Below are 16,418 nucleotides of genomic sequence, written 5' to 3' on the forward strand. Positions count from 1 at the left end.
AGATCCTCAGTGAATGCAATCTTGGTGCATCTTTGAATAGGGAGATATGCTCCCATTTATTTTGTATTGTAGCATCCGGGTTTGCAGAGAGAGATTTATTTGTAAGAGTCGATTATTTGGTATACAGTCTGGGGTTATCAAGGTGATTATATTATATAGTATTTAACAATACTCACCTTGTTAAGCAAAGTTTATCGACATCTTGATAAATCACTGTGTAGTGATTTATTAATAGTTTACTTGTTGATATTTCTTCTGCTTTTAAAATGATTTACCATTCTCTCTATATGAATTTAAAGTAACAAGTCTCAGCATATAGAAGTGGGAAAATGGTTTTTACTTTTGTTATCTGATGTATGATGCACTTCTACTGGCTGTCCACAGGGTTGTGTCTTGTCCCTTAGTGTGTATTTTGTACACTATTAATTGAATGAGCAAACACACAGTTAGACATTTTATTATGTTTGCTGATGACATTGCTTTTTCAGCTCATCAACAAATTCAGAATATCATGTTCCCATTCTAAATTATTATATTGAGTGACGTAATGAGTTATGTTTTCAAAACAAAATAGCTCATCACTGATTTCAGTTAAAATATAGCCCCCTCCCAAACTAACTGGAATGAATTGTCAGACTGTAGAACTTGTCATAGATTAAAAGTATTTGAGACTAGTCATAGATAAAAATGAAAGATGGGACAAATGTTGAGACCATTTATAAAAAAAGGTCAACAAAGACACCTTTTTTTCCTAAGGAAACATTCTGTGTTCACTTTAATTTTAACATTTCTTAAATCATTAATTGAAAATAGTGAACATAAGTAGCAAAACCATTGGGGTAAATGAGATCACCCTAAAATATAAATGCTCTGTGCTATCTAAGTTATCTAGGGTTCTAACGAAAGCTAACAGCATGATGGCCCAACTAATGTGAATGTACACTATTCCCATCTGGAAGATGCCTCTGTGCCCCAAGGTTTAATGGTAATAGACTCCAAAAATAATTTATCCCCTCTGCAATTTCACACTTACATAATGAAAATTATTTTTGTATTTTTTGAATATTGATTTTCCTAATCTCTTTGTTGGTGATGGTCATTTTTGTTATATTGTTGTGTTGGATTTTGGCGAAAAACAATTTCTCCTTGGTGATGATAAAGCTTGAATTGAACTGTGTGTAGAAATACAATCCTTGGGAGTAGGGGGACTCCAGTAACGCCACTGTCATAACTCCCATAAATGAATTGGAGGAAATAAGTTTTATAATACCTTTAGGCTTCTCTTACTTGCCCACCCTTCAAGCTATTTTTTTCCAATGCATTTCAGGTTCTGCAGTAAAATATAGAAGATTCAGCATGTATCTCATTGACATTACAGTAAACTTACAGCGGCTGCCATGTCAGTGGGAGCTAAGCAATCCCACACTCCACACCCATCAGTTCTCAGTCAACTGTACACTAGGAATCCTGGTCAAAGTCCACTAGAACTATGTCTGAATTGTACGGTTCAACAATTAAAAAGTGCTGGTCTTCTATGTCTTAAAACCTGCCATGTCTGGATCTTATAGTTCAACCAGCATCCAATACAAGCACATTTACACCTCAGGTGAGCCACCAGGATCACTACTGAAAGTACAAGGACATACAGTATTTGTGGGTTTACAAGACGATTTCTAAAGACATGGCGGATTCCCTGGAAAAGTTAGTCAACAACATAACCGCTGTTGTGTGCATTTTCCCATGAAAATACTAATTACAGAAATTGATGATTAGGTAAAAACAATAAATCTCTTTCCTCTTTATTCTCATTATTTTTACTCCTAGTACTTATTCTCCTTTTAACACTCAGCATAACATATTATTTGTCTCTACTAAAAATCGCTGATAGGTGAATGCACCACGTTTCACATATAATAAAACTGTAAAATTAAAGTTACATGGAATAATTGTTGCCCGTAAAAAGAGCAAAAATGTGAGGTAGAACAATGTAACTTGTTAATTAAGATAATCTGCATAAATAATGTTTAACTTCCGAATTTTTTTTTTGATTTCAATGGAGTTTCATATACAATTAAAGCTACATCAATACATTCACGATATTTTAGCAAAGCAATTCTTTTTCATTACAATTACAACTTTTTCTCTCGTCTTTACAATTATAAATCAAATAAATATTTTTATCTGAAATATACAGATGCAGCCATTCAAAATACGCGGTAAAACCCAGTACTGCAGGAAATTATCTGCAGAATAACACAGTACATGATTGGCTGGCCAAAATGATTGACAGGTTGCACTTGTGATGCATTAGTTGTGAGTTAAATGATTGCTTCATTTAATTTCTTTACCATGCATGTTTAAATCCACTTAATATGGAATATTAATGTGGGATTTTACAACTAAAGGGAAATTTGGTAGCTGAATGTCATAAACGATATTAATTTAGGAATATCCATAAATATATTATACAAACTATACTGTATATTGCTGGTCGTGGTAGTTTAAATAAAAAAATACACACCAGTATTCCACTTTCTTCATAAACATTTTATGCATCAAAGGCTTTCATTCGGTCACTTACTGTGGTTATTTTGGAAACATTTTGACGTGCTCATTCTGACTATATTAAGTTTATATACTTTATAAAAAGTTAAAACTTTTACCTTTTCTATGATTACTTGCGCTCGTTATCGCAGTAAAAATGTGTACTTTTTAGAATCCACTAAATAGGGAATATAAAATACAATCACTTATCTAAAGAAATTAATAACTATATTAATTTAAGGATCTAAATATAATGTATTTATATATATACATATATATAGTATAGGCATATGTAGTATAGGTAGTATTACTGTATTCCACTTTCTTTGTAAACATATTTTTATTTTTAATTTGACTCATTCCCGGATGATTACTTTCTAAACATTTTTAAGCTGTTCGTTTCAGCTGTGTTCCTGAGCAGTCTGGTAGCACAGCGGGTTTGTCAACAGGACAAATGGACTAGAGAACGATTACTGAGAGGCTATGAACAGCAGCAGCACCTATGTTGATGCTAGTGGCTTTATAAAAAATAATATAATAATAATCACAAGTGCAAAAACATTTAGCATAACAAAACTGTGAAAGAAGCAAACATTAAATTTAGATCGGGTTTCTCTGTAGGTGTCCGAACAGTTCAATGAAATAAAATTCAATATAGTCAGGCAGACAGATTTTAAATTTGGGTGGGTAGCTGTGTCAGCATGTGTAATCTGCAAAGGAACAAGTATTATTCCATGCTGAAGAGAGAAGAGAGAAAACACAACATTTCGGCTGTAAAGCCTTTTTTAGATGTGAGAAAGACAGGCCAGACAGCAAAGATTAAGTAGCACAGAAGAAAAAGCTGGAAGAGGGGAGGAGGCAGGAGAGGGGTGCAAAAAGGTATGAAGTAAAAACCTGCATGAGAATAGAGAAGATTATATGAAAATAAGTCAGTCATTGAGAGAAGGGGGGGGGGGGGTGTGAACCGAGTTTCAGGATGAGTTTTGTTTCTGTTGTCTTTCTGCTATGGGAGTGGAGAAACCCTTCTTTGAAAACAGACATAGAGATCAGTGTGATCATGGCCATCTGAGGTGAAATGAGAAACTATGGGCTTGGAGAAATCCTGAATGAGCGCGTTGTTAGATATGTATTTGCAGGTGATGCAGCGAGTTCTATTGCAGGGGAAGGTGCCTGGTGCGGATGACTGCCGAGTGCGGTCAAGGGAGCTATGAACGAGAAGTTTACATAGATCGGGTGATCAGTGGTATGAGATGATTGGGCAGTCAGAAAAAAGGGTACAGATGGAGGGATCGCATTGTAAAAATGGAGTAGTGGTTAATAATGGTCCTGGGGATAGAAAGTGTGTTAGAGTGGTAGGGAAGCACCAAAGGAGTGCGGTTGTGAGACCGGGGACTTGATGATCCGAGGGCTGTTTTTGGCCCGGGTGATGGCCCTATCGATAACATGGGTGTGGTATCCTCTGTTGATTAATTTTTTAGTGCTTGTTTCTGAAAATGCATGTCGCCACTGCAGAGATGACGTAGCCTGAGGAACTGTGAAAAAGGAAGAGAGTTAATGGTTTGAGTGAGGTGAAAAGAGCTGTACAGGAGATAGCTGTGTGAATCTGTGGGTTTGTAATAGACTGAGGTGGAGAGTCGTGGAAGGTTAATAGATAAATTTATGTCTAGAAACGAAAGAGTGGTGGAAAATATCTATATGTTAACTGTATATTTGAGGGACGGGTGAGAGTTGATGCAGGAAGTGCTTTAGCTGGTCATTAGAGCATGTAGCAGCACCGACGCAGTCATCGATGTATTGCTTGTAGAGGTCAGTGACAAAATTTTTTAAATTGAAAGATTTTAAATTCTTCAAGCAAAATTAGCTCTGTAAGGTTTATCAAGATCAGATTATTTGCAATCAGTACATAACGTCTCAAAAGATACTGTACTTATTTCTCTCATCCAAACATTTGATTTTTTTCTCAATATCAAAACCTTGGATGGGATGCCTCAGGGATTCATAGTGTAATCCAAACAAAAGGGCACATCGTGATCTTGACATGCATGTGTGAAGTAGAGTTAACAGCTTCTGTTTTAAAAGATTTGGGATTTCTGTTAAGATTTGTATCTATTGGAACTGGAAATAAAATGACAAATATAATTGAGGTTCTACTATTTAAAGTTTAAGCTTTAAAGTAATACAATGTCTAAGTTAGGCAGGAACATGCCATTGTTTCTTATTTTTGATTTTCTTTAAAATATGTTTTAAAAAATCAGCTTCCCACTTTCACCTTGCCGTAACTATAGTGGGATTGTAGCATATCTGGGGACTTTTAGTGGTCCTTTGTTTTACAGGTATTACAGTACTGCAGTTTGTATTGTGGGTAATTGTGGTGTCCATCGTGGCTTTCAGTTGAGTGAATTTTATTCTGTCCCGGGCTTCGGAGCAGTCTGAGAAATATCGCAAGACAGCTGTTTAATCGACAGCAGTTAGTCTCTAGGTTTACCGGGAACATATCATATGTTAAACTGAGGAAGGCATTCAACCCCCACCCCCCACAAAGACAAAGGTGATAAAGGTGATAAAAATCCATTCAAAAGGGTGCAGTGTGTTAACACAAACTCTAACAGAGCCGCTTGTGAGAGCAAGGTGACTTTCTGCTCAATTACAAGAGATCTAAACAACAGGCAGATAGATTTTAAATTAACTGTTTGTCAAATTCACCTACTTTGTGCAGTACACGACTTCTAAAAAAGTATCTTTTTTCTCTCAAAAAATAATCTTTCCTCTTTAAGACTTTTTTATAAGTCTTAAACTTGGATGGTATGTTTTAGCAACTCCGCCACGCCCAAGCCATGTCTCTCCTCCCACTGTTCCATACACCCCAATTACAGGAAGTCCGATCCACACACTGAAACAGTAGCACTCACAGCATTGAACGGCAGTGTGACCGTATACTGCATAAATATTCATATATAATGTAAAATATTTATATATATATAGTATGTGTGTAATATTTTTCTTAATCCAAACAAAGTTAAATTACTCGTTGCTGAAATTTGTACAAAATATAGATGTTTATGCGGATGTACTGTAAACCAGTGAAAGAGGCACATCACATTTGCAACAAGCTAGAATAACAAACTGTTTCTACACATGCGGCATATTAATAAGCTGTTCTCCAATTACTGGCAATTGTAAAAATAACCCTTTCTTCCCTCCTTTGTTTAACTTAAAGAATTCTGTGAAGAAATCCTTAACTATGATACCATCACATATAATAATTCATCCAGATACACACACTCAGGCCGGAGCAAATTTTGCCAGAAATAACCTCCCAGAGTAAATCTTTGGACTGAGCAGTACTCTACTGTGCTATACACCGTTTAAAGTTTTAAAATTAAAGTTAAACTGTTGGCTGACTACTAGCTGCTGAAATTTGGATTAAGACAAAATATAGATTTTCTCAATTTGGATGTAAACCTGAAAGAGACACATTGTGCTCACAATAAGCTATAATAGTGGACTATTTTTAAGCATTTGACAATGTAAGATACAAACTGAAAGCAATGCTCTGATTGGGTTTTGAACCACCTGGCTGCAGCGCGGTACATTTCAGTCCTTTGCCCATTACCACTATAAGGACAATAAAAGTTTTTTTTTTTTAATGAATGTCAAAATGTTTTCAAAACAACCACTTATGATATTTTAGCTGCTTAGTTACATTTTTCCATATTAATATTACTATCAAGTGGTATTAAATCAGTACAACTTTTTTTTTTTACAATAACAGCAAGTGGTGTCTTACTACTGTATGTATTCTTAGAAAAGGATCAATCATTATACAGTAACTTTTTATGAAGTACAGTATATAAACGTTATAATGTCAGAATAAGCACGTTTAAACCATAACCCACTGTAAGTCACCATGTTAAAGACTTTGATGCATAAAATATTTATGAAGAGGGTAGAATACTGTTGTGTATGTTTTCGTATTTATCTATCACTACAATCTACTGTGTGTCCATTATATTACTGTATGTATTACATTATAGTACTGTTTTTGTTTTCTGCTACCAAAAGGTCTGCTACCTTTGGATTTTCATTATGTGAATGTGTACAGCTTAAAGAAAAAGATTTTTTTTCAGCATTAACTGGGATTCGAAACCGGACGTTTTCTGGTGACAGCCCAAAAGCACCTCATGCCCCGTTAAGCTTTTACAACTCCACCTAGTGGTTTTACAAAGAACTGTTGTCACATTACTGAAAATATCTAAAATGCTGTGGTCTCCCGACGTCTACTGCAATCTCGCGCAGCCGCTCAACCGCGAACTACTGCAGTATCCCTCGCCCATTATGAATGGCTGGATCTGTATAGTATATCAATTCAAAATCTGTCAATTGAAAGGCATTACATTTCCATTATTTGTAACCAACATCAAAATTGTACTTTACACATCACTCATAAAGCAGACATAAAGGTAAATACACTGAGAAAAAAGTTAATATATCCATCTGCATTTTGAAAGACCTACTGAGTGATCTGACAGGAATTAAATTGTCAATTTATTTGCAGAGATAAACGATATACTGTATTGTGTGATGTCAATCTAAAAAATCAAATCCCTACTTCTTTCTAGATAAGTGTGTGTGGGTCATTGAATATGAACACTGCATACATTTGATTTAAATACTGCAGTCTGAATACCATATACTGTACTTACTTTCTACCATTTTTAATATTCACTTTCCTTCTATTAGAGATGATTATTCTTTAAGCAGCTCTGAAATAAAAATATATATATTTTTTTTAATCTTACAAATACATTAGACTTCTAAATAAATGTGCTTTTTACAAATAGAAAGAAATGCAATCACAGACTGTTTAATTCTGCTTTGGCATTTATAGGTGACCAAAAAAGTAATTACAAGTCTGGTCAAGATACCTTTAATTAAAGCAAGACCAAATGCAAACCAAACAGAAATCTAATTACATATACAAAGGCCTCTTGTTAGTAAGAAAATATTTAAAAACAATTTTTCCTGGAAACATGGGTCTTATTCAGTGGTTGCAACAAGCCAGTTTCATTTTATTTTGACAATAAAACACTTCTGAAAGAATGTTTCGAACTTATTTGTCTGTAATCATCATTTGCTTGTTATCTTAAATACATACTGGGTATAACTTGATAAAAACAGTTACTCAAGCATTTCTAGATTTTCTATTTATTATTAAAGATTTAATATTATAATTTGTATTATTAATTAGTTAATTTGAAGATTGAGAAAAACTACTATACATATTTAAATGTGTACTAATTTCAATATACACTTAAGATCCAAGAGTTACAGTTCACAGAAACAATATCTAGCCTTGATTCAGAACAACTTCACAAGGTACATATATTTTCCTTTCCACAATATCACACATTGAAGTCTCTTATTTTTTGTGTTCTGGTTAGGTGAATACACACTAACAATATGACTAATGTGCAGTACAAGGCCCTTGCACTCCTAAAACTTCAACAAATCTTATTTAATTTCCAGGTGAAATTAAATAAAGAGAAAAGGCATTGTTATTACCTTTGCTACCAGACAGTATTAAGAAAATTATTTGTTATTTATAATTAAGATTTGTTTAACATTTCAATGTCATTTTTGTTCATTCATTTGCACATAATAAGCTCATATCAAATGGCAGGAGCTACACAAGGGAAATTATATCTTATAGAAACCAATCAAATATATTTCAAATGTAAAATTTCAAACATAAGCCCTGTAGAATCTACAGCATTAAGAAGACATTAAATTTTAAAAACATTGAAACCTAATCTAGTTGTTTCAATTTCTGGTAAGGTATTTCTGGCAGAGTTGTGAAAGGAGAAAAAGCAATGAGTGCAGTATCAAGACATTACCAGTGTCATCAAGAAATGTGCCAGAACCACAAGACAAAACAACAGTTATTTGGATATTATTTGGGAAACTGGTAAATGATTAAAAAGTGTAGGTTATACTGTCTATATTATGTATTGTCATATTTTGATATCAAGTGATTAATTTACAATATGATACAGTATGTAACCGACCAATGTTCTTTTTTAAGACTTCAATCCTAAAATATTTTAAAATGTTTCTCCAGAACATGAATCCATATTTAACCATCACTTATGCTTTCTGCATTAGAAAATGTAGTTTTTGGTAAATGAAAAATATTTCAAGTTTAGATTACAGATAAAAAATATGAGTAAATTCAGCAATACCAACTCAATGAACAACATTCAAGATCTTCAGTGTAAATTTATTATAAGCTTTTAAAGTCTGCAGTTTTTGTAATCACAGTCTCAGATAATCACAGTGGTCAGGAATGGAAAAACTACATCCACCCACACTGTTCACTCATATTCACCTAAGAATACAACCTGATTTCATGTGATAAAATAACAGACTATCACATTGAAAGTGTAGAGATTTTTTTTAAACAAACACAGTTAAAGGAAATAAATGAAAGGAAGCCAATTAAGTGCAAAAATTAGTATTGTGCTTTGAAATCCACTATTTAAATGTTTGATTGTTTAGTTTTGTGATTATTATTAGCAGTAGTTCATCTTCAACTGGTATTATTTTTGATTTGTCAATAATAATAACCAAAATGTGGGAAGTTTATCTATTAATGGTGTTAAATTTCAAATGGCAAAACAGGTACAGTAATTAAGGCATCTTACCTGAAGTACTATTAATAGGGGGCATAAAAATGTCCAAAAGGCCAATTTTTTCAGCTTGCTCCTTTAAGCATACAAAATTGTTTTATTTGGCTTTGATGCAAGAAGAAAGACATCAGAAGAATTTAAAGAGGAATATCTACAGTCAATCATGAAACACCAGAGAAAAAACAAGTTTAAAATCTAGACATTAAACAAAAATAAAAATGATGTTTAAATGTAAATGGAGATCTCTAGCAGCTGGCTACAGATTAAATATAAGATTCAGATCTAACTGGACTGAATATCTGAAAACATCTCAACTTCTGTGAAAAAGATTTTATTTATTAATTTAAAGGAAAAGCATATAATAAAATAATTATTACAACACTGATATTCCATGTAAAGGATTACAAAAAAACAGACTTTTGGATCACGGTTCAAATAACTATACATAAAGCTACCAACTATTGAAGGCTCTACAGGCAAAATGTTGATTTTTTTCACTTTCTAGTGTGGAGTTTAAGTCTACTTATCCCATTTGCACCTTAAACACTTTTGCATTACCCATTCTGATATATACAGTACTCATTATCAATTATCAAGAAGCATAACAATACTGGCATTTATTTTGGCGAGGGAATGTAACCACTCAAAACAAAAGCTTTGTTTTAATGTTACTAAATATTCATATTAATTTTCATAATGTAATAAACCAGAGAATATCTTAAGATGTGCTTCTGACAGTACTACAATCTTTGATCAGAGAGAAGGCATGGGATTTATTAACTGTAATTCATCTGTCAGGGACAGCAACACAAGCTGCACATTATGATATTTCTTTGGTACTGTACATACCTCTACTTTGCCAAAAGATACAAGGAATGTAAAGCGTATACCTTTTTTCTCAGGTAGCTTTAGCTTTTAAGTTTTTATTCTGGTGTACAAAAAGAGAAAGAAAGGAAAGTGCTTTGTTTTACAAGAGTAACACCTGAGGCAAGTGTGAGCTACTCAAGACTTCAATGAAACTCTCACTCCTCAATTTCACAGCTGAGGCGAGAGAGACACAGCAAGTTAACATCACAACTGACATGCAACAAATAACACTTTACAGTCTGCTCATTTTCTTGGAAATTCACAGCTACCTTACTGTACCAGTGCTATAGGAGAACAACCTTGTTCTTTTTCATCAATAAGGTGGAATAACAGGATTTTGAGTTTGTTTTTTAAAAAAACGAACTGTGAAATAAGTATGCACTTAATTCTCCATTGTTTCCTTCTGAATTAATATAATACTGCTGTAATTTAAGCATTGTTAATTAATAGTAGATTTCTTCATGAAACTTTAATTATACTAAACTATTGTATAATGTAACACGCTACAACTGTTTATGCAAAAATAAACATTCTTTAATAGTATTCCAATATGTTATATGTTAAGTGTTTGAAAAAAGCCAATTAAGTCGGAGTCCATTCTTCTTCCTTTAAAATACAGTACAGAAATAACATGTAAAAATTGTAAAATAAAAGAGTATATAAAACAACTTTAATACACTGCAATGCACTGAAGAACATTAAAAACCCATGAAAAAGTTACTCAATAATGCTAAATATTCAAAAGCTGAGATTATATTGATGGCTTAGATTGCGTCCAAAGAAGTTTGGATAGTGCTCTTCACCATTGCTGAAGAAAGATTAGGAAATCCACAATTCAAGTCACACAATGTGAATCTGCTACAAAATGGTCAATGTTCTCTATTGTTTTAGTTACCATTAACAAACCTAGGAGCAAAATCAAGATGTCCATTGCCTTATTTGATATTCCATTAAAAAAACAGGGAGATACAACCAGTACTGCTTACAGTATATCAAATCATTCTGTATTATTGATTTCACTTTGATAAACAGTTCTGGAAGATTTTACCTACAGTTCTTCATACACTGTGTAAAGGAAGTGGCTATTTATAGGGGTTGTGGGGGTGGATAATGTAACTTAGCTATTATTTTTCTCAAAGTCTATTTTCAGTAAAATGAAGCTCCTACAGTTGGTTGGTATACAGCTTACCTCCTCCAGCTTCTTTCTCTTCCTCGTCAATGCTGCTTTTAATGCTTTCATACTCTTCGTCTATGTTTTGATTGCCCCGGATCTGGCTGAGAACCCGACGGGCCTTCTGAGTCTTTCCTTTCTGGATAAGCCAGCGTGGACTTTCAGGAAGAAACAGAAACCCGAGGAACTGCAGCACTGCTGGGACAACTGAAAGACCCAGCATGTATCTGCAAAAGAAAGAAGAAATGATCTTTCAGTATCTCAAGGGGTAGAGATGTGCAGACACAAAACTTTAAAAGAAAACAAAGAACTGACATTACTAGACTGCAAAACCAATGAAAAAAAAACAGCACATTTTGGAAAAAATACTTTTTATAGTAGGTTTAGAATATAGTCAGAGCAGTGGAAAAAAAGAATAAGACAATAATTGTACAGAAACCTTTTTGGAAAAGAGTGCTAATTAAATTATTGGTATATCAGGACATCACTCTAATGTTAAAAATTTAAAATGTACAGTAGATTGTACAGTATATAAATTGTCCTTCCCAAACATGTTTAACTGGTAAAACAGTAAGAATGGTAAATAGTTCTGTCTTAACCACAGATCATATTCTGGAAAAAAGTAATGCTATCAATAATTCAATTTTCTAATGATTTGCTAATTACAGAGGTATACAGAATTAATCTGATCACAGGTATTTGTACTGCTATCACTATTTACTTAAACCTAATATTAATTCATGACTAGTCTTATGATTAAAAAACATGTAATTTAGCTGAACAACAGACCCTAATTATTAGAGTAAGCAGGCATCTGTAGTTACATTAAAGTGACAAGAGCCGTAATTACATTTTTACTGACTAAAGCAGTAATTAATGGAATAACCACCATAGACTACACAGTACAGACAGAACTGTCAATATTTTTTAGAAGGGGGATTTTTTCTACTAGTCAGTTCTTACTTGTGGTCATGTCAGGAAAAATTACTTCTCTTCCTGACAGAGTGTTACCTTCACCTCATTACCTCCTACTGACAAATGATGCCATCTGGGCAGACATAAGGTTGAGTGTAAAAAAAATAAAATAACACACTCTCAGGATTTTTCCAATGTGTAGAAATGATAGGGACATTGTTTCCAAAAAAAATAAAGCACAACACTAATTTACAGCAACCCAAATCTGAAGAAGCTATATATGAAAAAAACTTAGGTGTTAACACATCATCGACATCAATTTGACAATGTGGGGAAGCAATAAAAGGTGAATGTGAGGAAGCAATAAATAGAGGGAAGGCAAACAATATTACATTATATGCAGTGCCTTGCAAAAGTATTCAGACCCTAGAACAGTTTACACATTTTGCTGCTCCATACTTTCAAAGCAAAAAAGAAAAGGAAAGAAATTATTAATGTCAATGAAATTTTACAATCCATGATTCAATAAGTATTTCAAACTTTAGGTAAGCAAACTTTAGGTGAACAAAATTACTTTAATGAGCCACACAATTATCTGCCTTTGTCTCTGTATAATAATAGTGGTTCTCGTGGTTGCAGAATAAACACATCTGTTTCTAAGGTTGTCTTAGAGAAGGGTATAAAAATATTTCAAAGACCCTTAAATATCTCTTTGAAGGTAAGAAGTAATTTATTAAGAACAGTTACTTTGAGTTACAGAGTTATAGCATTCAGTGGCCAAAATGGGTAAAATTGTCCAAAGGCCAACAATATTCTGATCAATCCACAAAGGAGTGAAAATAACATCTCAAATCTTGCCAGGGAATTGTAAAAATAACCAAAGTGATACTGCAAACATGTATTGGCAAAAGGTTTTGAAGTCAAACAAGACCAAATTAGAACCTTTTGTTTTAAATGCAAAGCTTTATATCAGACTCAAGCATTGTGTATCAGATAACACCATCAAGCATGGTGGTGGCAGCATTATGTTCCTTTCTCATGAGCATGTTTTGAAGCTCCAGTCGCTTAAGGTTTCATGATGTTTAAAATAAAATATTGAGTTGTAAAGTAATGTGTATGTAGAACTTTATAATTTCACAAAATTGGACACCAGAGGAAGGGTCTGAATACTTGCAAGACACTATGGCTACAAGTTTAAATAAAGGAATGCTATGTTAAGCTTTCGAAATACACTACAAAGACCTAATTTACAAAGTTGCTCTGGAATCAATCCAAAAAAGAGATACAGGATGCCTTTCTGGACTCAAAGGGATGTTTTTTACCCTATACTGTCACGGTAAAAAAAAAAAACCTGAACCTTTTTAGTCTTGAATAGAGAAGACTAAGAAGTGACCAAATTTAAGTGTTTTTAAAATTTTAAAATTAAGATCAGGAAGCACCTTTTTACAAAAAAGGTTTGTAAGCAGTAGGGAACATACTGGTGAAGACTAAGCCTTGGCTTCTTTCAACAGATGGTGAGATGGAATTGGATCATTTAGCTATTTAGCAACTATGTTAGATGGGATTAAGGTACACAAACATATATAACTCATAGAAAATAGTAAAGAGTAATAAGTAGTGTCATTTTTTACAGTGCATTTTGATTTTGACATCATGTTATGATTAAGTCTTTTGTGGTTTTCTGTCGGAATTAGGTTCTTCACAGGCGTTTATGAAGATTTCTCTTGTGCTTTAACAACGTAATTTACCATGCGTCTATTTTTTTTTTACCATTAATCATTCAGGTTTTTAAAACAAAATATTTTTAATCAACATTTCCTGACTTATTTTAGGTACTGTATATACTATTATTCTGTACATGTTTGTGTTGGCACTTGGACTGTTGAATGTGATGCCTACCTGATGTTGACGGAGGCTCAGCCAGAATTGGTTCGTGTAGCATATAACATCTTTGAAGTTGTGGAGAGGTTTTGTGTTGTCTACTTTTAGAAACTTGACTCTTGAGCCCAGTTTAGCCCATAAGGAGGTAGCAAGAAAGGTTTCAAGACTCAAGATCAATTTAAGGCCATAATGGGACTTTTTTAATGTCCTACATTATTTAAATACTTTTTTAAAACAGTCTAATGATTTGTCCTTTTAACTTACAATGATTATATTTTTGTGAGAAAAATCCCAAAAAAGTGTTTGATATTTTCTTCAGTAAATCGAACATACCCATCAGATAAGTTTATATCTCAGGATTTTTCCAACCAGTTTAATTCAAACTGTAGTTTTACTAATGTCCTACAGGCTATTTTACTTACTGCTGGGGCAAAAACAGTAAAAGAAGTAGACTGCTCTGACCTTTAACTGGGGGCACTGTGATATTGCTGTGTCCCTGACTAGATTAATAAGATATACAGCAGCAAGAGTTAATTTGTGCAATACAAGATAGAATGAAAACAGTACTCTGTAGCTATTTCATGGTATATACGGTTTGAAAGAAAAATAATCAAAAAACTATATTTGGAAAATCCTTTTTCAGTTTATATGTTAATAACATATGTTTGAAAAGGGAAGCATTCCCTTATATGATACCTTATAGATTGAATACAGAATTAGACTTGAAATTTGATCAATTGAAGCTGATAAAATATTTTAATAAGTTGTTTGAATAAATAGATCTACCTTTGATATATTAGATAATTATTTTATAATTATTTGAATAAATAATTCAGTACTGATTGCTATTAACACTGTTGTATACAGTATATGTTGGTTCATGTCTATTTACCTTTAAATCCATTATATAGCAATAGTATTAGTACTATGGATTTTTTTTTCGTGAATGGTTGCTTCTTCTCACATGGAATCATGCAGCTAAGGAATGTTTGGTTATATTACCAAGTGTCTATTTCCAGAAGGCTTTTGTATGCCGAATCATATTGAAAGCAAAGGTTTCCACATACTGTAGGTATGACTCACATGTAAAGTAAGCAAAAACCATCCCTTATGTCAGGGGATGCTTGATGTCAATCATACAAATGGGTCTTGTTGCCTACAATTACAGTACTGTATGTCTAGCATGGCTGCAAGAGGAGTCAGGGCATGTTTATCAAGACCTTCAGTGATCAAGACTGCTCAACTTACGGTTATTTCATGAGCAACAGTGTCTACGGTAGTGTTAGTAGGGAACTCCAAGGAAAAGCCATCATCGCCAAAACTTGTACCTCAAGTCAAAGACCAGTGCCACACCCTTATTTCAGCATTCATTCTATCAGTTACTGGTCTAGAGCACTAACCACTAGTCCACATTGCTGTTAGTGACACACTTTGTTTTAAGAGTACACTTTCCAACTCTCAATAACATTAAAATGCCAGAAATACAGTAAGTTGACAGGCACTAAACTAGGGTATCACAGGCTTTGCTGTCTCGTTTCTATTTCATATGAACAAATGGAAATATCCCAAAAGTACCCTGGACAAACACGCTTATCCTGTTAAAATAAGTTTTGCAAAAAATGCTACAGAAATAAGTAACCTGGTTCTCTCTGTTACTAGTATCTTGCTATCATGTTTCCTCTTAGGACTTACTGCAGAAACTTTCCACAAACTTCAAATAACAGGAAAAATTTAGTTTCACTACATGCAAAAACAAATTATATAAATGTTACCAGGGCTTGCTGTGTGTGCAGCTTGAACTGTCCATCACACCAGAACTACTTGTTCTAAATAAAGGTGACTATTACACCCAGGAGTGCATGCCCACATGCTGACATCCTGATTAAGATTGTTGTGTGTAAAACAGTTGACAGTGGACAATAAAGTAATATGAAGTGGTGTGTGTGTGTGTGTGTGTGTGTGTGTGTGTGTGTGTGTGTGTGTGTGTGTGTGTGTGAACATCTTGTTCATTTCATTATTTTGGCAGGATAACAAAACAAAAACTTTAAATATATGCTTTTTTTAAAACATTTATAAGTAAAATTAATAAGGAAAAAATAACCATTTGGTAGAATGTTCTGCAGCATTCCCCAATATTAAGACCTTACCAACCAAAAAATACAGCTTAATGGTCAAGCTGTACATCATGACATTTTTAACAACATGGGCATGATATTGGGTCCAAGACTAAGTCAAAGCCATTGTTTGAGTGCAGTAGAGTGTTCTACAAATGTGCCTTTACAATAGAGATTTTACCTTAAAAGCAGCATTCAATATCCTATTAAAAATGATTATCAACTATGCAGTTATCAGTA

At 33.5% G+C, this 16,418-nt stretch overlaps 1 protein-coding gene across 5 annotated transcripts in view; it reads right to left on the reverse strand.

Annotated features, from left to right (window-relative positions):
- The window catches only part of slc2a13a (solute carrier family 2 member 13a), a 132,964-nt gene that overhangs the window by 82,254 nt on the left and 34,292 nt on the right, over positions 1-16,418 (reverse strand). For all 5 annotated transcript variants that reach the window (XM_088645088.1, XM_088645087.1, XM_088645086.1 and 2 more), the window contains exon 3: positions 11,287-11,495. In XM_088645088.1, the coding sequence (XP_088501214.1) occupies positions 11,287-11,495 (209 nt within the window). The remainder of the gene's footprint in view (positions 1-11,286; positions 11,496-16,418) is intronic.

This window comes from Lepisosteus platostomus, chromosome 9, assembly GCF_059453375.1.
Source record: "Lepisosteus platostomus isolate fLepPlt1 chromosome 9, fLepPlt1.hap1, whole genome shotgun sequence".
Taxonomy (NCBI): Eukaryota; Metazoa; Chordata; class Actinopteri; order Semionotiformes; family Lepisosteidae; genus Lepisosteus; species Lepisosteus platostomus.